Source organism: Lupinus angustifolius, chromosome LG07 (genome assembly GCF_001865875.1).
Source record: "Lupinus angustifolius cultivar Tanjil chromosome LG07, LupAngTanjil_v1.0, whole genome shotgun sequence".
NCBI classification, from domain to species: Eukaryota; Viridiplantae; Streptophyta; class Magnoliopsida; order Fabales; family Fabaceae; genus Lupinus; species Lupinus angustifolius.
In genome coordinates this window covers 2,056,515-2,080,406 of record NC_032015.1, presented here as the reverse complement: position 1 = coordinate 2,080,406, position 23,892 = coordinate 2,056,515, and the positions used below count along the sequence as shown (strand labels likewise).

At 32.5% G+C, this 23,892-nt stretch overlaps 2 protein-coding genes across 3 annotated transcripts; both read right to left on the bottom strand.

Moving 5' to 3' along the window:
- LOC109351675 (vacuolar protein sorting-associated protein 24 homolog 1-like) lies at positions 408–3,820 on the bottom strand. 2 transcript variants are annotated; one of them, XM_019593229.1, is made up of 7 exons: positions 3,444–3,820; positions 3,277–3,353; positions 2,548–2,650; positions 1,254–1,375; positions 927–1,121; positions 736–836; positions 408–699 (listed from the first exon to the last, which is right to left on the bottom strand). In XM_019593229.1, the coding sequence occupies exons 1-6, from the start codon at positions 3,553–3,555 to the stop codon at positions 756–758; spliced, it is 690 nt and encodes a 229-aa protein (XP_019448774.1). In that variant the 5' UTR covers positions 3,556–3,820; the 3' UTR covers positions 408–699; positions 736–755. The 2 variants fall into 2 exon arrangements, with proteins under 2 accessions (XP_019448774.1, XP_019448773.1); XM_019593228.1 differs by having other exon boundaries at positions 408–836.
- Positions 6,355–8,363, bottom strand: LOC109351667 (probable glucuronoxylan glucuronosyltransferase IRX7). Its single transcript, XM_019593207.1, has 3 exons — positions 7,492–8,363; positions 7,154–7,404; positions 6,355–6,935 (listed from the first exon to the last, which is right to left on the bottom strand). The coding sequence occupies exons 1-3, from the start codon at positions 8,149–8,151 to the stop codon at positions 6,455–6,457; spliced, it is 1,392 nt and encodes a 463-aa protein (XP_019448752.1). The 5' UTR covers positions 8,152–8,363; the 3' UTR covers positions 6,355–6,454.

Here is a 23,892-nt window from a genome sequence, read left to right as displayed (position 1 = left end):
ATATTAATACATTATTTGTTATTCATATTTAATTATTATGAGTTTTTTAAAATTTAAATAAATTACGCATAATATAGCAACTGTGTATAAATTTTGTCGAAAAAAAAAAGAATTTAACAACGTTGACACTGTAGTATTTATTATGATACAAGGTTGAAATTGACAAATATTAAAAAAATTGCAAGACCAAATTAATAGTTTTTTTATTATAGGACCAAATTACCTAAAATTAAAAATAGAATAGAATAATAGTCCTCTTTCTGAATATGTTTGTTAAATAATTAATTAACAATTACTATTACTTTATTATTTTTGTTATTTAATGTAGAATTTGTTTTTGCTAATAAATTTTGCAGTGATCAACTTCAACGTACTCACCTTGTGGATTTTCCCCCAGCTTTCTTCCCTTTAAATTGCGGCACAATTTCACACCAAAAAACATTTTCCCAAACACAATAACGTGATTTCTCCACTTCTCCTTCATGATGTATCTGAAAGTCCTTGTCTATTGTCTAACTACCATTTTTATACAACAAATCCCCCACCATGGATAAAATACTTCTGCCCTTACTTATATAAAAACTTAATTAATAAATCTACAACTCACTACAGTTTGAAGAACTTCATTGTAATTTACATTCAAACTGTGCCCAATCTCAGTTTTATTTCTCATTAGTAATGTCAACAAGTTGCCTTCTCCGATCTAAATACGACAAATAGATACATGGTAGATGCAGCAAGACTAGAATCTTGTTTTAAGACCTAACCTTAGCAAGTCGGGCCCTTATTTCTTCCATTTCTTCCTCATCATCAACACCCTCAGCTATAGCCTCTTCCTACACAAGATATAACATATTTCATAATTAGTGTGGCTCTGAGGCAGGAAAGAGCCTTGTTACAAGGGAAAACAAATGAATTACACATACCTCGTCTGCAGTGCCAACCCTTTGAGCAGGTTGCTTCATCTTTTCCTTTCTCACAGCTTCAGGAAGCTGTGCAGCTGTCTCACCAGCTATTTCGGTTAAGACTTTGTCAACTTCTTCTTCAATCTCATCTTCTATGTCCTCGGAATCAAGCGCTGAATCAACAGCATCATTTACTATCTCCTCAATAACTCCTGCCTGAAAGAGACAGCATTCCTTATAAAGCTATAACTAGTTAACTACAACACGACTTATTCTCTAACCAAGGGAGGGGAGAGAGGAGGGGAAAAGTGGTTTCTTTCTCCAACATTGAAAATGTCGCAGGCATACCTTTGTCATTTCTTTACTAAACTCTTGCATTGTCACAGCCATTTCAGGAGCCTTCATGAGATTATTGACAATCTTCATAACCTCAGCACTCTTCGAAAGATGTCCCACTGTACGAGCAATTGCTGCAATGAAATAAAAGTCGTGAATTTTCACAGAACAAAATTCTAATTATTTGAATCTGTCATTAACTCATTATGGCTAATTCAAAAGAATCCATATATAGGAAGATCATTTTATAGTGAACAATTATGCTTGATTATTCAATAAAAACTGTTACAGTGATAATATTTGGCCGTGTTTGATTTGTTTTCTGGTCTCATTTTCAGTTGATATGTTTATGACTAGGAAAAAAATGCCATGTTATTTTCATTAAGTTCCGGGTTTCAAAGTTTTGTGAAGGCTTATATTCACCATCTTTTAACAAAACTTTGAAAACAAGAAACAAATTTGAAATGAGCAGCATTTTGCAATTTTTGATGAAAACATGCCAACTGAAAATGAAACAAAAAACAATACAAATACACCCATATATGTCTATGGTTTGTCAAACTAGGCATATTGCATCAAGTAAAAAAACTGAATAAAAGAGAACACGATAAAACTTGACTCGACCTATAACCATCATCCTCCTCCTTCTTCTGTTTTAATTGCTGGAGCACCTGAGTTCACACTAATACCTAAACTAAAATTCAAGCACACCTCCAAGTTAATCCACAACAGTTTAACATCATACCTTGTTCTCCCCCCTCTACCCCAAAAAACCCAAAGATGTAAGCAGCGGATAGATGAGATTTTCCACCATAACCAAAAAAAAACTTCGTTCGCATATTTACCAATACCATTGTCTATAACAAACTTTCCCAATAGCTTAAGGGGTGGATGGCTGGAGGCAAATGAATGGTTTTATATATCGAACATGCCCCCTCACACAATAGCTCATAGGGATTGAAGCATGGATTATGCACATGCCCACTATACCTTGTGCTGAAATTTAACTTTTTATTTATTCAGAGGAATGAGGATGGCACAGATCGAAGTCTTGACCACCTGATAAAAGAGGCTCTAATACCATGTCAAGAACTAATTTTCCTAAAAGCTTAAGCTATTGGGTGAAGGCAAATGAATGGTTTTATATAGGTAACAACCATATATCAGTAAACAAGAGGGCTCAAGACAATTAAAGTTCCTGTTAAGCAGTAAAACAGCTGGTATCAAGCACAAGTAACTAACTTAGACAAAGGCTTTTATTTGTTATGTTCCAGAGTTAGGACTAATAAAACATGGCAAAACCTACCAACACTCTCTCCAAGGTGCATTGATATTGAATTCAATTGTGCCTTATTTTCATAAAGACGGTTCACTGTTCTCCTAGAACTCACAAGTTCCTTGGCTAGTGCCTGCAAATTGCACAAATATCACAAGCATGAAAATTTAGAAATTTTAATTTTAAAACTACTAAGCTCATACATAAAACCATGAAGTCTCAAATGAGAAAACAAAACATTGCCTATAAGGTCATACACTAGCACAAACCAAGGCTTCACCATTGGCATATTGAATATTGGGACTAGTCCTAAACAAGTCCATCATAGTTCATACAAACTTTAAGCTGCACAATCATCCAGTTCTGCCTTCAATGCTAGGCTAAGCGCATCTACAAATTCGTTGCACTCAGAATAAAGAGGATACCATAAACTAAGAAATCATATTACAGGGTTTCCCTCATCCACTCTCCTCTTCAGGTGTGCTAGAAAAAATGACAGAGGATCAAACTATTTGCCCTCTTTTAATCATCGTGCACCAAGCACTGGTCGCTAACCACAATGGAGCTAAAGTTTTCTCTAGATCCGGGTGCAGCAAAGAATTCCTTAACAAAACAAAAAAAGATGGCCATCACAAACTGACATAATTTTCATAAATTGATCAAATTATTGCATGGCATGCTAAAAAAAGAGCCTTATTGGCACTAACGCTGATAAATCCACAATAAAGAAACATCATTTGCAGTCACAAAAAGAAAAACCTTTGCAGAACCCATATCGTTCCTCTTGGCAGCTTCTCTAATCGCCTTCTGTACAGTTTTTTCTTCTCTCTGTATATCTGATCCAAAATTCCAAACCCATAAACATAAAAATCAACCACAACTAATAATATGAAGAAACTAGGGTTTAAAAATGGAGAATGAATTACCGCGAATTTGGCGCTCAATGTTCCGACACTCTTGACGAAGCTTGCGCTGCCAATCTCTCAACAGCTGCTGTGGATTTGCCTTCGGCTTCAGAATGTTCATCATCTTCTCCATTTTCCACGGAACCCAGAACCAAAATTAGGGTTTTCTCTAGGGATCAGAAGGAAGGAGTGCCCAAAAACAATCGATCCAAAAATCTATTCTTTTTACCAATATCAGTCCAATTATACGAAGATCAGATCCTATTGAAACAATTAATCAATGGAAGATGCTTATAAGAATTCAATGATGTCCGTAGAGATTGCTTAGGAATCACGCATGTGATGGCTCCGATTGCCCACAACTTCTGGTTTGTCACCAAGTTCCCTCTTTTTCCCCTTTAATTAACAATTAACATGTATTAGAAAATGTACCATGTGCTATGGTAAACACATCAAAAAAATAAAATGTTATTCTTGGGTGACTTTTCACATAAATGAGAAAAAGTAACAACAAATAAAATCATTTTTTATTCTTGTGCATGCTAATATTGGATTGATGTAAAAAGGTGGAATTTTCGATTTCTGAAAATTAGCCTATTAGCAATCTGCATATTATGTTATTGACTTATTGTAGCATCTCTTGCTCATTTTTTTCTGTGATAAATTTGTAACGGGAGAATTAATGGAGGAGCAATGCAAGGGAATAGATTAAACTTTATCTCAATGACCACAATAAAATGGTCCTCTCTCATAGAGAGCTACGTCTCTAATCACAGTGATGGATGAACTTTTTGAAGTAATTAGGCAGTATAATACAGTCTAACAACTTAGATTAAAATAAAACCAAAATAGCCTACTAAAAATAATGTATGTAACTAAATGTACCTTGTACTAAAACTCCTCACGGTCAAAAAATTGGCCACATAACAATATTAAATGAGGAGGTCGCAAAAGATTGACTTCGTTAATATTGCAAAATACCAATTTTATATTAATAATAACTATTGATTTTAATTTTTTAATGATATATAACACATAGATAATATATTTGTGTATATTCTTGGCTATGTGTTTTAATAGTATATTTTTTAATCATATTCTTACAATTTTTGGTGTAATCTTATCAACAACTTCAGCAATTCTCCTAAATAAGAGAGCCTCATATTACTATATATGAGATTCTCAAGAATGTCAAAACATTCATTATATCGAACATCACGTGAGGTTATGTACAACGTGTTGGAGTGATTAATGTATATTTATGCCTAAAATGAACTTCAAGTTAGGCTTTTTCAAGAGCATATTAAACCCATAACATATTTCTCATATCCTAAGAACACCTTTTGTTTTCCAAGATATCAAACCCTTAATCATAATCCCTTACTTTTAACATTCTCCTAAGTTGCAAAACTTGGGAGTGGCACGTTCACCATTCTAATAAATTGCTCACACATGACACATTCTTTTAGGATTCTGGCAAGAAGAGAAGTGGAGACAAGAAATAGTGACAAATGGCCTTCGTTTTTGGACCGACAATAAACAGATGGGGAATAAGGTATCTTATTCCAAGGTTTGTACCACTATATGTACATTTTCATTCTTATTGGCTAGAATAATAAAACATGAATTTAATATATATTAATTTTATATTTTTGATCAATAAAAATAATATTATGAAATAGAAAATATGCTCTCACAAATGGGGATTGCATTTTATCAGTTTTTCCTAACCTCAATACAAGGCAGAGTGCAAGACAAGTAAGTAAAGGTGGATAAATTCTATTCCAAAAAATTAAAGATATAAAATTTGACATTAAATATTCAACTTCCAAAAAAACATATTTATTTCTGTCATCACTAAGAAAATATTTATTTAATATGGAAAATGAGGGTTTGATTTAATCAATATAGTGGAAGGATAATCATTAAAACTTTTATTATACATATGTCATTTATAAAGTAATTTTATGACATATGTAATTTATAAATTAATCAATAATATAAAAATATTATTTTATGACATATTTTTATGATGTATGGGAATATATTATTTCTCATGTCGCATAATTCCAAATAAAAAATGAGAGTAATATATACAGAAGCAATATAAAAATTTATTATACAATCCAACACATAATTTACTATTCATTTATCTACTTGTTTGAGAAAAATATGTATTATGGATACTATAACAGATTTTTGCACTTTCAATACATAATCTACTATTTATATTTTATCATCATTAATTATTAGATAAAATAATACAAATGAATATGATGATGCACACATTTATTTACACTATTCAGTTTATAGATATTACATTTTACTTATATTTAAAATAAAGTCAATAATATGAATGAAAACTCCAAAAATAAATATTTTAAATAATAAATAAAAATTGGAAGAAAGACAGTTAAAAGAGAATGGCTTATTTCAGAGGTCACATGGTAAATAGTGATGTATCCAGAATGGTGCATGTCGAGTGTCTGGGTTACCACAGTTATGCAGGTTCATAAAATTAAACTAACATTATAAAACCTTACATTTCTGACACACTCGCGCCCCACATCCCCCATTCCTCTCTCTTCCTTCTGCATCCATTTTCATGCGGAATTAATCATTTCACTCACCCAAAGCTGCAAAAACCCTTTTTCTCACTCATCCTTTACCCATTATCGAGTTAACATATCTATTAAATACAAAAAACAATAATCTTTAAACTCTGTACCCCACTCATGATGTACCAGTAATCTTTATTATTTACATCAAAAATTGATTTTACAAAATTTGGCATGATTTATACAACATATTTTTGGTTAGTGGTCACGTTTTCACATAGGAGAATTCATTTTCTGCCCTTTAATCAAAGAACACCCCACATTAGAAATTGAAAATCTTGAACCAAATCTTCATATTGCTCCAACAACTATAGGCACCAGCCTAGCATGACACATTACATTCCATCTTCACAGAAATTCCAGCTGTCTTCCATTAATCATTTATTCTTGTCTCATTTTTTGTGTGCAAACCCATTACGTGTCAATCTCTAATTGGCGTGAAACCCTGGAGCTACTATAGGACCTACCCAGCTTCTCACTTAATGCATGCAACAACTGCCACGTGGCATCACCTTCATGGACATGATTGTTGAATAGCAGGGCCCGCTTAGTCCTTGGGTCCCACAGATTTCTTTGTATTTTGCTCAGGTTTGTCGCCGCCACGTGCTCTAGTATCTCCGCCAGCCTCCCCACGTCTTTCTCCGCCACAGTCACCGATATATCGGACCAGTTCACGGCGGAGGAAAACGGCAACCGAATACCATCCGCTATAACAACCGGCACACAACCTAGAGCGACCGATTCTACCAGTCTAGGACTCCATGGGGCCCACCCCAAAGGACAAAGACAGAATACTGAACGTGCTATCTCTGACTGGTAACCGCTGAACCTATGCCTTCTCAGGTAAAACCTCCTGTCACCGTTGAACTTGCGCCATATTACCGTACGCACTTTCCTTCAATGTCAAAATGGTAAATTTGTCAAAATAATATTACTATATTTATCGGTAAAAGTTACACCGTTTAATTAAAGATTTATATTATTTTTTGTTAATGCAATAGAGTCAATCATGTCCAAGCTAGGACATCAAACATAACTCGAAGCAACACCCCATTTATATTTAAGTTGCTAGAACAAATTCGTAGAGTAAATTAATTGCATAGAGAATATTACTTGCTGTAAAATCGTCCACTAACGTTCTTAGGATGAACCTCCATTTTTCCCCGGAAGAACACCCAAATATCTCGCCGCCCATTTAACGGAGCCTTTTCCATCGTTTTCCGTACACTTCCCGGCGAAACATACGGTGGTATAACCACATTCTCAACCTCTTGACACGGATGTTTGTGAATAACACCAAACGTTTGTAACACGATTGAGTTCTTCATTATTTCTGGCACACCATCTGCAATCGCCACGTCCTCCTTTTTAAATAAATAAATCATTTTCATAATCGAATCTATGAAGGTAACTTAAGTAGAACACTTCAACGTAAAGTTGTTCGAACGTACCAGAGTGTGGAAACAAGAGCCAAAATCATGGGAAGCGACGAAGACATGGTCGGAGCCTCTGCTTCGGTTCCAAAAAGGGTATTCTTCTGAGATGAGTTTAACTGCTGACGCGATTAGAGAACGCGCGTGCCCAATCGCTGGGAAGCCATTAACGGCGCTGAAGTTGCAAGAAACATAAACTGGAACGAAGAAAAAGTCAGCTTCGTAAGGGTCAAAGGTGCGAACTTTAGAAGTCAATAATGCTCTGTGAATGGCAACCTCGGACGCAAACAAATGGGTGCTGCACCTTTCATTTTGAAGCCAGATTGTGTTGTATTTTGGAGGAAGATCATACACAAACATCTTCAAGTTATTTAGCAACGAACTACTTTGTTGTTGGAACTTCATATTTGTAGTTATTGGAGTTGTGGTGGTGTTGCTGTTGGTGGATTCTAATGGTGAGAGTTTGGTGCTTTTCAAGGTATTATGGTTGTTGTTGTTGGTGATGAGATAGGAGGTGAAGAAATAAAGGGATAGAGAGAGCCAAAGAAGCCATTTGTAATATGTGTAAAAACAACAAGAGCTTTTTTCTTGTTGAGGCCTTGCATGTTTGTGAAGGATTTTCATCTTAACATAGAACCCCTTAGTAGTACTCTTTGGGGGTCTTTTCTGCTCCATCATTTCAGTTAAATTCAAACCAAAAAATAGAATGATAAGGTTAGGGAGAATGATGGCGAATGAGTGAAAGGTGTGTCAAGAAGTAGTTCACATAGTGTTTTCAGTTTCTGGTAATGGAAGAAGAAGTAGAAATGAAGAAATAGTGACAAATGATTTGTTGGCACTTCGTTTTTGCACCAAGAATGAACAAATGGGGGATTGTGTTTTATATTATTGAGGAAAATGAGTTTTTGATTTATATGAGTATTTTCGATATTATAATTTTTAATATACTTACAGCAGAATCATATGTATATTAATATTTTTGTTATCAGAATAATTATACATTAATTAAATTAGAGTGAACAAATAAGTACCGGATGATAATTTTTGAAAAGTATAAATTTATGGACGGTAAAAATATTTATCATTATCCTTAATTTATATATTTTTCACAAAATGATCTCATATGAGTGGAGACAATATTTTTTTAAATTGTTTTATTAATTATTAAGGGGTGTAAAGTTGTAGAATTTGATATTCCATTTCGACAATATTTTAATTAATAAAGTAAAAAATTGGAACAAAGACAGGTAAAAGGAGTGGGCTTTGTTTTTAGGAGCCGGACCCCTCTCCATTACTAGAAAACCAGAGAAGCAGTTATAAAAAATAATATTAAAAAATTAAAGATTAAAGACATTTATATCTTTTATTTTATATTATATTTATATCCGACAAAATATACTATAAAATTATATTGTTCTCAAGTAATGGAAATGATTTGTTTTAGAAGTCACAATGGAAATTGTGATGTATCAGAATGGTTCTTGCCAAGGGTTCTCGGTTACTATGCAGCTTTTATTAGTTGTCTCGCTATCTCATTATTTAACTATTTATCTAGTGTTACATATTCGTGGAACACCAAGCGCACCAAATAGTAAAATCCATAAAAGTATTGTGATATCATTCTGATGGAAATTTACACTAATTCCTATAAGAATAAATTGAGTATATATTTACGATGATGTTTTTATAAAAACTTGTGTTTAATTGTGAAAAATCATAAATTGACCTAAAAACAAGTAAAATAAATTGGGATCAAAATGTATCGTTCTTTTTCAATGACATTCATGGATTCAATTCCAAGTGAATTGTGAAGTTACTGATTCATATGCACATATCATTCAAATCACTCATATCAATCCCTTGAGTGTAAAATTCTTAAATAATCACTCAAATACCAATTCCTTGAATATTTGACCGATTAATCAGCATTAAGTTCCATATAAAAGTAATTCATGCATCATTCTTCATTCCTACAGAGCAATGATGTATGAAGGAAGATGATTCAAGTTCGGTGTCAAGTTTAACTTCCCAATTAAACTTGAACCCAAGAACAAGAAATTAGTAGCAAATTAAATTCATGCATTAAGAACGGAATGAACTTTCCAAAATCAAATAATAATTACAATGGAATGGAATCCTGGAGTAGAAAAGTTAGAATATTACATTTTGAATCCTACAACAAGATCTAATCACTCATTCTCGCTATTACAACACTCGAATTATGAAATTATACAAGAGATAATGTGAAGTAGAATCGTTTCCACGATTTCTATCCTAATCTTCATGTGCTTTTCTCTCTTTTCGTGCCAAATATCTTTTGAAAAGTGAATAGCATCATTTCCAACTTCCACACCCTCGCCCAAACTAGCGATTCTCGCTTAGGCGAGTAAATAAGAGGCTCTCAGACCTGAGCACCTTGCTTGAGCAAGACATCCCTCGCTTAAGCGAGGATCAGGCAGGACATCAGGGACTTTTTTGCTCCACTTGTCGCATGGGCGAGGGACAACGGTGATTTCTAGTGATTTTTCTTCTATTTGTGGCTTGAGCGACACTCTCATCGCTTAGGCGAGGCTTACGGTGCTCAGAAGTACCAATCTTCTACTTTTTCTCCTTTTTTTCATAAATCTTATCATGAAACAACATAAACACATAAAATTTCCTAAACAGAACAAGATTACTAAGTTATTAGGAATCTTACATAGTTATAATATAAATGTGTACCAAGTGCCCTAAAAACATATGAATTTTCTTAACAATTTGACACGTAACATCTAATCAAATGACTGAGTTGTCCCCATTTTATGTAAGGCCTTGTACATTATTGGAGCTATTGTGTGTGCATTTTGTTCCAATTAAGTTTTATGAGTATTATATAAAGAGATAAGGTTATGAATCAGCATCATAATAATAATAATAAGTTAATAGCATCAAATAATGATGACAAGTTCTGTCTCAGGATCATTCTTGAGGAAGAAACATAGCGTATACAGCTAAGAATGTCAGGTAGTAAATACAAGTAGTTGAAAATTGTGGATCGCATTTGGTGCCCAATGCTGTACCATGATGCGCACAACAGCTCTGTACTTTCTTTTATTTTAATTTCAAATAGTCAAATCATATCTGAATTTTATATTATCTAATAGTTTCTTAAATTATTTGTATTAGCTTATCCCTTGGATATCAAAACATATAAAATGAGAGAAATATTTGAAACCCCTATATATGAAAAATTCCCTTCCTTCTTTTTAATATTATCATATTTGATGGAGCTGGGGATGAAACTGGATTTTTTTTAAATATATAACCTGGAAAATAAAACAATTAGAAAGTTTGATGTGGGGTCGGAATTTGGAATGCAATACGTATATTTTTGCATACGTGTATTCTACCTTCTATGATACTTTTAATAATGCACAGGTATGAGGTAACCTCTCTTTGAATCCAAAGAAGGCAAAAGTATGAAAAGGACAGAAAACAAACTGAAAATAAACAATAAAATATGAAAGTGAAATGCGTTGTAGACCTTGCACTTTCACTTACAAAGTCCTCCAAAATAATTAGGATCTTTACCATTAATATTGGGATAAAAAAGTTTTATAATGATAAATATATGGCATGTACCACTTAAGGTCAATGTGAATGATATTGATATATAACTAAAATTAGGTCTAGTTGAAGTTGATTACATAAATTTAAGAGGTTATAATATCTCGTAATAAATGTCCATCCAGCAAGCTTTAATCTTTCCACATTTACTAATTATTTCGCCTATTATACTTTGATAGACTTTATTTAGCTCTACAAATTAAATTAACTTCCATCTAGTCTAGTATTCTTAATTGGACTTCTAATATATATTCAAAAATCATAAAACATAATCCTACAATCTTTTTTACAACTGGTGTTATCTAGTCTTTCTCATTAATCAATATACTTATAATTCTATCATTTTTAGTTAGGATGTAAGGTTTATGTATTGTTAGTGTAAATATTTATACGCGTTCAGTATACTATTTACCATTGATTTGTATTACGTTTTTGAAAAGTCAATAATAATTGAAAACGAATGGTAAATGATGAAGTGACAATATATAAAACTTTCATAGTGGTTGTTCTTAACAGTTCAAAATAAGAACATTCTTACTATGTTTTCCACTATGTAATTCTTATTTTCTGACTTTGATCAGGTTTACTATTTTCTGATGTCATTGGAGGAATTATATGGTAGGGACTTTGGTGACATAAGCATTCAAAATTCAATCAGATTACTTGTTTGAGCTGCTACAGCAACCAACCCTCAGGTTTACGCAAAAATGTGTCTACCCTACGTTGCCATCATTATTTCCTTATTAGATTAGATACAAGTATATAGCATTTGTTGGCATATAATAACACATCCCCACCTTCAAAAAAAGACATCACACATACAATGATAAGATCAAGAAGAACAATGTTGACTCCTTGGATGCCTAAGCTCATTGAATAAAGCATGTAAATTTAATTGTGATGGACGCATGAAATAATGCTTCAAATTGTATCAAGGGTTTGTCATGAGTGTCTTCCATGAGAAACAGATGAGAGTCACAAGTAGAAGGTTCAATGCTGGAAAACAATAGGAAAAACAGTCCCTAAATAATAAATGTCATTGGTTGGACCTGGAACATGTTTGTAAATGGATCACACAAATGGGGCTATTTAAATACTGTACTTTCTTTCTTTAATGGGTTCTGCTACAACGTATCAAATATTATTGGTTTGGGCTAAGATTTCTTCTGGGCTATATATGTGGGCCTTTAGTTCTAAGTGGTCCAATTTTTCTGCTGAATTCGCATTTCAAAAAGAAGATGATCACGGTTGAAGTTTCATGTATCTCTAAATCCAACCTCATCATCAACTTTAAATCATACTGCCCAAGACAAAGCTATTTGTTTATCATCAACAAAGTTATTGAACATTACCTAAGTTTAAACCCAAATTTAGGCCAAAAATAAAAATACAGAAATTTAATTAACACAAACCATATATTTCTACGTTATAAAATCTATATATTCTTTTCCACCCATTTTTTTTAAAGAACAAAATAATTAAACACATCTCCCGACATGCAATCTTTCACTTTTTTATTTAAAAAAAAACTCAATCTTAAAAAATCATAAAGATAGTATAATACTCGCACAAATCTTAAACTAACGAATATGACACGAGGAATGATTTTCAGCTTTAAGCCATGTGAACTTTTTGTTGACAAGTGATTTGTGACCAAATAGAAATTGTGCATCCATGTGAAATGAAGCTTATAGTCAATACCACAATTCTTCGGTGCTGTGTGAGTAGCATCATCCATGAATCAAAAGGCTTTAGGGAGAAACCGTGTGGGACCACCTTAGGGCTTTTCTTTCCATTTTTATATGTAATAACAATTGCAATTCTGTACTTTTGGTTTGTTGTTTAGACAATGATGTCAATTCTATCTATTTTATTATTATATCATTTCCTTTCATGCATCTAATTCCTCCACTACCATCTCTTTGAAAAATTGAAATAAATAATAAATAGGATTTGTTGAGGAGTACATCTAGTCTAGAGTATAAAGGGTTTTGATTATCAACTTCCCTCTATTACCCTTCGAGACTCAAAACCATGTGATGTTTAGTTACATATATTTGTTAGACAACAATTTCTTTTTGTAGCCATGAAAGCTTTTTTTACTTTTCTCTACATCTCTTCTTCTTTGTTCTTCCTTCTAGCTATAAGATAGTTTAGGTTTTCTGTTTAATCTTAATGACTTTTTTGTCTTTTTCTCCTTTATTTTCCTTTTGGGGTTTCAGGGTAGTTTAATTTGTTATTTCTGTTTTGACCATTGGTCATTATTTCTTCTTTTGGAAAGTTTGTATTTAAGTGATTGCCAACGGTGCATAATGAGAATATGAGGAAATTCATGGATACAATTTCTTTTCTTTCTTCTTGTTGCTATTGTCAATACTAAGATGGTATCATCGTCTTCCATTCTCCTCTTTTTCTTCCAAATACATTTCCTCTTTATCCTTTCTTGCTTGCTCCTTGCTTTCTCCTCAATCATGGCAGATCAGCAATATGCATATTATAACACAAATCCATATAATCCTGACTTCCTGCACTCAAGCGAAAGCCCAATTCTAGTGCTTGTTACCCTCTTATTAAACATAAAAAATTATCATTCTTGAGCCAGGGCCATGAGGTTATCTCTAGATTCCAAGAACAAACTAGGATTTGTTGATGAGAGTTTGCCTCAACCAGATCAAGATGACATTCTTAGGAGACCATGGAAGAGGTGCAACACCATGATCCTCTCATGGATTCAACATGCCACAGAAGAATCCATTGTCAAGTCCATTCTCTAGATTGGCAATGTTGCAGAAGCTTGGAAGGATTTAAGAGATAGATTCACCCAAGGAGACATCTTCCGCATTGCAGATCTTCAAGAAGAATTCTACCATTTCAGCCATGGTAATCTCACCATCTCAGATTACTTTACACAGTTAAAAACCATATGGGATGAGATAGACAATTTTCGTCCCACTGGAACATGCACAACTCCCTGTGGCTGTGGTGTTCTTAAGAATACAAAAATGTATAAAGACCATGATTACATAATAATATTTTTAAAGGGTTTAAACGAACAATATGCTCCTGTGCGTTCCCAAATTTTGTTGATGGAACCCCTCCTTAACATTACTAAAGTCTTTTCCCTGTTGATTCAACAAGAAAGAGACCACATCACTCCTATCTCCACTATAATGGATCTTGAACCCAAGGCCCTATCAATAAACTCACAAATACCACAAAAGAATTAGTTACCCTTATTCCAGAGGAAGATGGATCCAGTCTTATAGGGGCAGAGGTGGTAGATTCAACAATCCAAGTAGACAACAACAACCAAAATTTTGCACTCACTGTGAGAGGACTAACCATACAATATAGACTTGCTTCCTAAAACATGGATACCCTCATGGATATCAAAACAATAGGTCTAATATGATAGCTAACCATGCTTCAGGCTTTCTTCTAGACAATGACTTCATTGATCCCTCCACTCAATCTACACATACCCTAACTCAGCAAAAGGGTTCTGCAAGATCCTTCACTAAAGAACAATTTCAAGGAATTCTACACCTCTTAAATCAGAACACTCAGGACACTAATCACACAGTCAATTCTACTGTGCATACTACTGTTCCATCTAATGATACAGGTATCCTTCAAACTCATTGACTTCTTGACACTGGTGCAACTGATCACATCAGTTTCAACCTCAATTTTTTCTCTAATCATAAGAGAATTTCTCTTATTTTCATCACTTTGCCAAATGGACAAAAGGTTTCTACCTCTATATTTGGCATAATTATTTTATCTTCCACTCTTATACTATATGATATTCTCTATGTTCCTCAATTTCATGTAAATCTTATCTCTGTCAACAAACTCATCCACACTCTCAAATGTCACTTAATTTTTTCACAACAAACTTGTGTTATTGTGCAGAATGCTTCAAGGAAGATGATTTGTTTAGCTAAGCTTCATTAGGGCTTATTTCTGATCAATCTTCCACCAAGCAAGACTCATTCTGCTGCCAATATATCTTCATAAACACAAAATTCTACTCTGCTATGACATTTAAGATTTGGAAATATCTCTCACAATGTAATGACTTTAATTGCAAAACAATTTCCTACTATTCCTCCTTATAATAACTCTATGTCTGTTTGTGATATTTGTCACTACTCTAAGCAAAAGAAATTACCCTTCAAAAACAGTGACACATATAGCTCTCAACCCTTTGAATTATTGCATGCTGATATTTGGGGACCTTACTTTATTCCCACTATTTTTGGGCATAGATTTTTTCTCACCTTAGTTGATGATTTTAGTAGGTTCGCTTGGATAATCATGATGAAGCATAAGAGTGAAACCATACAACATTTAATTAACTTCATATCCTTCATTGAAACTCAATTTGAAACCAAACTCAAAATCCTTCGAAGTGATAATGGTGCAAAATTTAACATGCCCACTTTCCTAGCATCTAGAGGCATTATTCATCAGACAAGTTGTATAGAAACACCACAACAGAATGGTGTGGTTGAAAGGAAACATCAACACCTCCTAAATGTAGCCCATGCCTTATTCTTTCAATCTCACCTACCCCAAAACCTATGGAACTTTTCTATCCAGCATGCCATCCATTTGATAAATAGGCTTCCAACCCCCTCCTTCAAAACAAATCCCCCTACCAACTCCTCTATAACCAAAAACCATCCTATGATCACCTAAAAGTTTTTGGATGTCTCACCTTTGTCACTATAATCCTTTCTCACAGAACAAAATTTTGTCCAAGAGTAAGAAAATGTGTCTTTATTGGCTATAAGGAAGGCACAAAATGGTATATTCTATATGACATTAACTCCAATAACATATTCATATATAGAAATGTTCATTTTTATGAACTCATTTTCCCCTTCCTACATCAAACCCAACCCCATTCCTCATCTCAGATACCTTGCAGACCTGCTACTACTCATCACCCTCTCCTAGACCACTCTGCCTAAATTGAAAACTCATCACCACATACCCCTACCCCTCAAATACATACTACTCAACCCATCCCACCTACTAACATTCCTAGACAATCCTCTAGAATTAGAGGACCACCATCCCACCTAAAAGATTATCATTGTCACTTAGCTCAAGCATTCCCTACACCAACCTCTACCCAATCCAAAACCTTATACCCCTTCTCTTCTGTCTTAAGCTATGACCAATTCTCCCCTTCTTATAAGCATTTTTGCCTTGCCCTTACCACCACCAAATACCCATCTACGTATAAATAAGCCTCCACTCACTCCCATTGGCAAGCTGCTATGCAAGCAAAATTACAGGCCCTTAAGGCCAAACATACATGGACAGATCCTTATTGGGTGTAAATGGGTCTATAAAACAAAGTATAAAGCTAGTGGTTCTCTAGAACGTCACAAAGCCCGATTAGTAGTCAAAGGCTATACTCAACTTGAAGGAGTTGACTTCTTCGATACCTTTTCCTCAGTGGTAAAGATCGCTACGGTTCGTCTTGTTCTTGCCTTGGCAGCCACCAAATCCTGGTTTATCGAGCAACTCGATGTTAATAACGCTTTCCTTCACGGTGACCTCCATGAAGAGGTATATATGACACCTCCCCCTAGCCTTTTACACCATGACAGTAGCCTCGTTTGCAAATTACACAAGTCCTTATATGGTCTTAAACAGGCCAGCCGTGAATGACATACTACTCTTTCTTCCAAACTCATCTCCCTAGGCTATGCTCATTCTATTGTTGATCAAGCACTCTTTACCAAGAAAACTACTAACTCCTTTACAGTTATTTTAGTACATGTGGACGATATGGTTCTAGCTGGAAATAGTATGCTTGAAATTAATAATGTCAAAATTGTTTGAGACAAAGTTTTCAAAATCAAAGACTTAGGATCACTAAGATACTTTCTTGGCCTAGAAATAGCCAGATCTAAATCTGGCATTCATATGAATCAACGAAAGTATGTTTTGTCTCTCTTACAGATGTTTTATTTTGTTATTATCAATAATATGTCTTTAACTATATTAAAAAATAAACTATATATTCATAAATTAGCAAGAACACATTTGTTGACATAAAACAATATTTAATATTCATATATTGTTGCTTCAATTTTTGCATCATAATTAAAATCTGAATGAAAATAGTAAATTACAAAATATTATATATATATTGAAATAACTAAAATATAAAAAAAAATGTATGGAATAACTATAAATCACATCTATCACTTCTTTCAAAGATTGTAGGGGAAAGTGGTAATTGAATTTTATAAGTGTAATATATATGTATTGTTAGACTTGAGTGTAAATATTTATATAGAACTAACATATTATTCATTCGTATTTATTATAGTTGTAAAGTTAATAATAATTAAATATGAATGAAAGATAATGTAATGATAATATAATTTTTGATGTTGGTAATGATAATGAAAGATAATCAAATATTAATGATAATATAATTTTTTTTGTTGTATTAATTATATTGTTTATCCTTTTCTAATTTTTTATTTGTTCTTATGTAAAACTTTAATTAGTTATTTTAAATATTTAATGAATATGTGTAATATTTAATATTAACTTTAGTTAATGGGTCCCAAGTTTTGTGGTAACAACCTTTTGGGATTCCAAAGATGGACAAAAACATGATATGATTAGTGGTGATGGAATTGACGACTAACCTAAAGACTTTAGTATGTTTATTAAGAGAGGAAAAAAGATTGGCCCTAAGCGAATTATTTATCTTGTTATTTTCTTTGAGACAATGGAATCCACGCGGTTTACAAAAAGTTGCACCCATTATTCTTTAGGGTTCCTCCCAGCATGTATTAGCCATTAGGACCCACCCCACTCACTATGAACTACATCTAAACACTTCTTATGATATATTATGTTGGTTAACCTAGTCTCTTTAAAGTGTAAGAAGGGTATATAGATTCCATCCTTGATTTGACCTAGATCAAGCTTATGCAAATTAGTTCTTTTGTTATATCATATGTTGAATCAGTTTGATTTGATTTTGGTATACAATTATTCATTCTATTAATGCAAATTATATCGCATCATAGGACCATTGAATTTGGTCATATTCAAACGGTGCACTAATTGATATAGGATTTGATAATTGACTTGTTTTTTGTACTTCAAACTTGAAAGTAACGTCTGCGTTCTTCTATACTTATTAGTATGTATAATTGAAGGTTTTGAAGTGACCGTCCATTTCATTTGCAAATTAGTTATATTTATTTTAATGACCATCTAATTGTATATTATAAATTTATCATTGAGATATGTACCCAAAAAATTTATCATTGAGATTTTTAGATATGGTCATTCATCAATAGCATACTCTCCAAGGTCTCTATGCAATTTAATTTAAAAATTAACAATATTCTATAACTTGTGACCCCTCTCGAATTTTCTTTTCTTTTAGTGTATGTTTTGGTGTGTGCAAAAGACTGAAAGTGGAAGAGTCAAAAAGAGTATAATATCACTTATACCCTTTTGAAACTATGTAGATCACCAGGTATATAATTCTCTTTAACTGCCCCAAAAAGAATTTCGTTATTTCTTTTTAAAGCAATTAACTTTGGATCACTTTTATTTATATCAAGCATAATGATGGCAACTAAACCCATTAGTCAAGTACAATAATGACCCTGCGCTATACTATATTGTAGTTGCATCTGATCACTACACAATCTGCTCTACCATGACAACAATATATTCAGAGAAAGCAGGGTCAAGTACATAACATTCATCAAGGAATAGTATTCATTCCACCATCATTTCTCTATTCAACCACACAAATGTGAAATATGTTTCCAAGAACACAAGTTTAACTGGCCACTCTATGGTCATCCTAATAAGCACTTTTCTTCATCAAGCCAAGTTTGCATCAATAATATTTAAAATCAGTTTCATATGTGAACAAAATTTATTGACTAAACTTTTTTAAGTTTTATACATGATTTCACAGTAGAAATACACATAAATACTTGACCATTATTTTTATAAGGAAGATGTAAAAGTCTGTCCTATTCTAAATGTTGGCCATCACAATATAATTCAAGTTAGTTAACTTAGTTGTGTCACACATAATTAATGGAGTGATCTTCATTTAACCTAGTTTGATATGTGAACTCAACCATGGACTTTTGTACCTCTTAGATTGAAATTAACTTGTAAAATAAAAAATGTCCAAATTATTATAAATGCATATCAAGTAAGTATTGGCCCATTTTTTAAGCAATGTAATAATATGTTAGGAATCCCACATTAAGTAGAATAGTAAACTCAATGTGATACTTAAGCTATAAGGCTCTCCCACCTAAAAGACAACATAACACTTCAATATTTTAAAAATATTAGTCATTATTTTCACCACTCCTCTTGATAAAATCCCAAGAGAGCGAGTGTCAGAGAGAAACATGGAGAATGAATATATGTGATCATGTCACAATTATGTTTGTTTAGAGAATGAAAAAATGGCTTTATACGAATAATTAATATACCAACTGATTAAGTTAAGCATAGGATACTTCTTATCTTGAAAAAATTCTACAAGGGTTATTCTACGTACAAGTTTTCTTTATTAAATTGTATTCTTCACTCCATAGTTGGCAACATTACACCAATGAGATAGATACACGTATACATTGATTGACGTTTTACAATTAAAACATAATTTGTGCTGACTCCAGAACGGTGTCTCATTCCTTATCCCAAGTCAATCAAAATGTTATTTTTTTACATCATATTTTTTTATTTGTTCATATATAATATGTGATACAAAAAAAATGAAATAATATTGAGAACAAGTAATTAATATCCTAAAATCTTGAGATGCATGGCGTGAAGTGAACGTACCGTATAACCAATTATAAGCAGTAAGTACAGTAGTTTTAAGATTCCAAAGTTACCTAATGGATTCAAATATGTTTTTTTTCTTTCTCCCAAACAAAACAAAATAAGTGACATGAAGATGGAGTAAATATGACTCCTAAGATAGATGCCAAAATGAATAGAGATTAACCACTTTGGCTCTCAGGTATTCTTGTCTTTGCAATGAATTTCTTATCCATGCCTGAACTCAAAATCTACATTACCATATTTGCCAGACAAAGTACTGTTAATAATATCACTAATGGTAGGACCCTAATTCGTATTATTTTTCCTTTTTTGATTCGCATATTTGAATGCATATTGTGATACCTTGTAGGCTTGTAAAGGTATCAAACTTATTACCTTTAATCAGTACCATTAAAATTATGCACTCCAAATCTCCAACCGGATCATAACCTTTATAGTAGTATGTGTTCAACCACAAATACGATAATGTGGGACCAAAGTTAGATATTGTAGATCTAATGCTTGTACAATTTATACATATTAAAATATTGATAACTTATTGTAGAGTGGGCAACTATTTTAGTAATTAAAGGTAGTATGGTAATGGCGTATGATGTCTCCCTCTTTTCTTCATGTTGGTATATTTTTTCAAATATTTTTTCCCACAATATTCTACCAAGATCAATGGGATAAATTTTAATATGTAAATAATATAAGGAAACATTGTTACAAAAATGAAGTGAAGGAGTAGTGATTAACAACAATGCAAAACCCAGCATATTTGTGTTAAAATCTGTTCAATCACGTGGCCATTGGCATATTATCTTGCTATCAATTGATTAGATTAATAAATATCATAGCACTTGTGTCATGCTAAGCCTATCAATATATTTTTGTTAAATATATATCCCTAATTAATTATTCGTATCAAACCAAGGATATAGATTATATGGTGGGCATTGATATCCTAAACAATAATCCTTTAATTTGTAGCCTCTCTATTCACTAATGAAGATCAAAATGAAAGCCTTAAAAATATAAGTATGGTTTATACGCCTTTGATACATATTATGGTGACTTCCCTATCTAGCAAGTTCATTCATAATTAGTATCAACGACAACTAGCATAGTTAATATATAGCAGTTACTTGAGTTGGATGATATATAAAAAAGACGTTGGGAACAAAACTTAATGAGATGTACCCTTTTTAAATAGTATTAATCTCCTACTACTGAGTGAGAGATATCTAAAGGCATAAAGAAAAATAAAATCACAAATCATTTCCATCACTAAATAAATATAGTACATTAGAAATAAAATAAAAATATGGTGAACACTTTTATATCTAGATTCAATAAGATGACATTTTATCCTAAAAATAAAAAACAACACATTCTCTTACCATTGTTGTTTTCCATCCCTCATCCAAATCCTCTATACCAAACAAAATTTATGCCTCTATAAAGAATCAATAATATTTTATCAAATACCTAAATATATTAATATGACAATTAATAAAAAATTAAGTAAAGTGTATTATTTATTATTAGACAAAATCTTATTGGATTGATATAAAAGGATAATAAAAAATTGGTATAGAGGATGTGGGTTCCACGGGCCCTATTATTGCTTAGATTTGGCGCATCCTAGGCACTAATTGGCACACTCAAGCATGCAGGTGGTTTGAGGCGAAATTACAAAGATTCCATTAAAACCCAGAAGCGACATAAAGGTGCTGCTCCCTATTTAACTCCTTTTTGGTTTTGGGTTTGTATTATCAATTTGGATTTACTATTCCCTTTCTTGAAAGTATAAAAATAAAACAATGATTAATATCTTGTCATTAATTAAATATGTAATTACTCGGCCCCTAATAAGTTTAACGGCCATTAATGATGATAAATTATTATAATCTTGCATGTTGAAATCATCAATTCTAGTTGGTTCAAGTTTTGGTAAGATCCATGTTTGAGTCTTGTACGTATAGAATAAAATTATGCTACTAGAGCTAACCTCACTATACTATAAAATGGCTTCAACAAGAATGTCTTACGTGATGAGTGTAAGAAATATGTTTCTTGTGCTTACAAAAAGGAGTAAACACAAAACATGGTAAAGTCTGTCGCTTGTGCTTAAGGATGATAATGGATCTGGATAGGTTTAGGTAGTGCATTACTTGGACTCATATGTTATTTCATTTTTGAACTCAGACCCACCTCAAACCCGTGTTGATACCCACGGGTCCTTGGGTAGCCAATAGATCTACGATGCCCATGAATTCAAAAAAAAAACCATTATAAATAATTGCAAGTAATTTATGTAATTGTGTGTTTGTTTTCTACAACATTATATGTTATTTAGGTAATCAACAAAATAAAAAATATAAAAATATATATTTAGTTTTAAACACATTTTAAATTTATTATTTCAATATTATGATGTAAATTGATTTAGTAAAAATTGTTCAATCAACAAAATATTGGATTATACATATAAATTAACAGCATAACATCACTACTTAACAATATAATATTACTGTTTAACAATATTTACCGACATAACAATCATATTTTTTGAATTAACAATATATATATATAAAAGAATAGTTAGTCCAGGTATCCATAGGTCTGGGTACCTCATTACACGGACCAAAACCCCTTCAACAAGAATCTTAAAATCTTGGGTTTTAATTACTTACCAGTCCAAAAACATAAAACCAAACCCAACTCATTGCATGTATTTTTTAAGGATACTTAATAGATCCAAGTACCCATTGCCATTCCTATTCCAAGTTGTGCTCACCCTTACAAATGATATAGTTGAAGTTATAAAAAATGGTGAAACAGAATAGTTACCAACTTTGGATGGAAAATAGTAACTTGCATACACTAAATCCTCTAAGAAACCATAGACTAAAATCAACTAGAGTCATAAGCATAGGGACAAATTTATGCTAATTTTAGTTCATGTGTTATTTATTTTAAGTATTTAGCCTATTTACGTTATACCATAATTCATCCAGAATTAACTTACCAGGACTAAATTCTGAACCAAAAAATGCAATGACTAAAAACTTCAAAAAATAAAATACAAAAACAGAAATAAAAATAAGAGAGCCAAAGTTATAGTTAAGCATAAACTTTATTTTAAATGTTTGAGTCCTCTCAAAATGTACACACGGTTGAGTCCTCTCAACTTTATTTATATTCTTAGTGAGTATAGTGTTAGGGTCTTGATTTAGTCAAATAGAAGCCCCCTTTCCTTGTAGCAGGACTTTATTGTTTGAAAGGGTCCCTCACCTTTCTTTAGGCAAATATTGGTGGGAAAGTTTGGTTACCAGCTCCTTTCCTTTTTTCTACCAATAAGCACATTTTCTATGCTACATATGTCTCATTCTATGTGCTATAAAATATGATTCTCTGAAAAATATATATTTAAATTAAAAAATTATTTATTAAATATTTTTTTGACGAATCATATCACATAGCACATGAAATGGTATGCGAGACAAAATGTGTGGTCTCTAAAACTTATAATAATCTATATGAAATTGCCATTCTGAGTGAAACATACAAAGATTGGAATGGTAATATATATTCTTTAGGTTGCTATTCTGAGGAGTCTGCTAAGCACATGCAGCCCTATTTCTCAAGTCAAAGATGAGTTCATCACATTTTCTTTTATTTATATTTTCTTTGAATTGTCAAAAATGGCTTGCCCTGGAAAACATGCTTTCCATATTTTCTGTAAAAAATCATCACAAATATCAGAAAGACATCTTAAATCATGTAACAGAAGGCACGACAAGGATAATTTATTTTTAATTTGATATATAGATAATTTTTTTACTTATAGATCGACTTTGGATTGTTTTTATGATTACCTTTCAAGAAATGGCAGCATTATATATAGAGGAGAAAGACATGTGTGAAGATTATAATAATGAGAACATAAGCAAA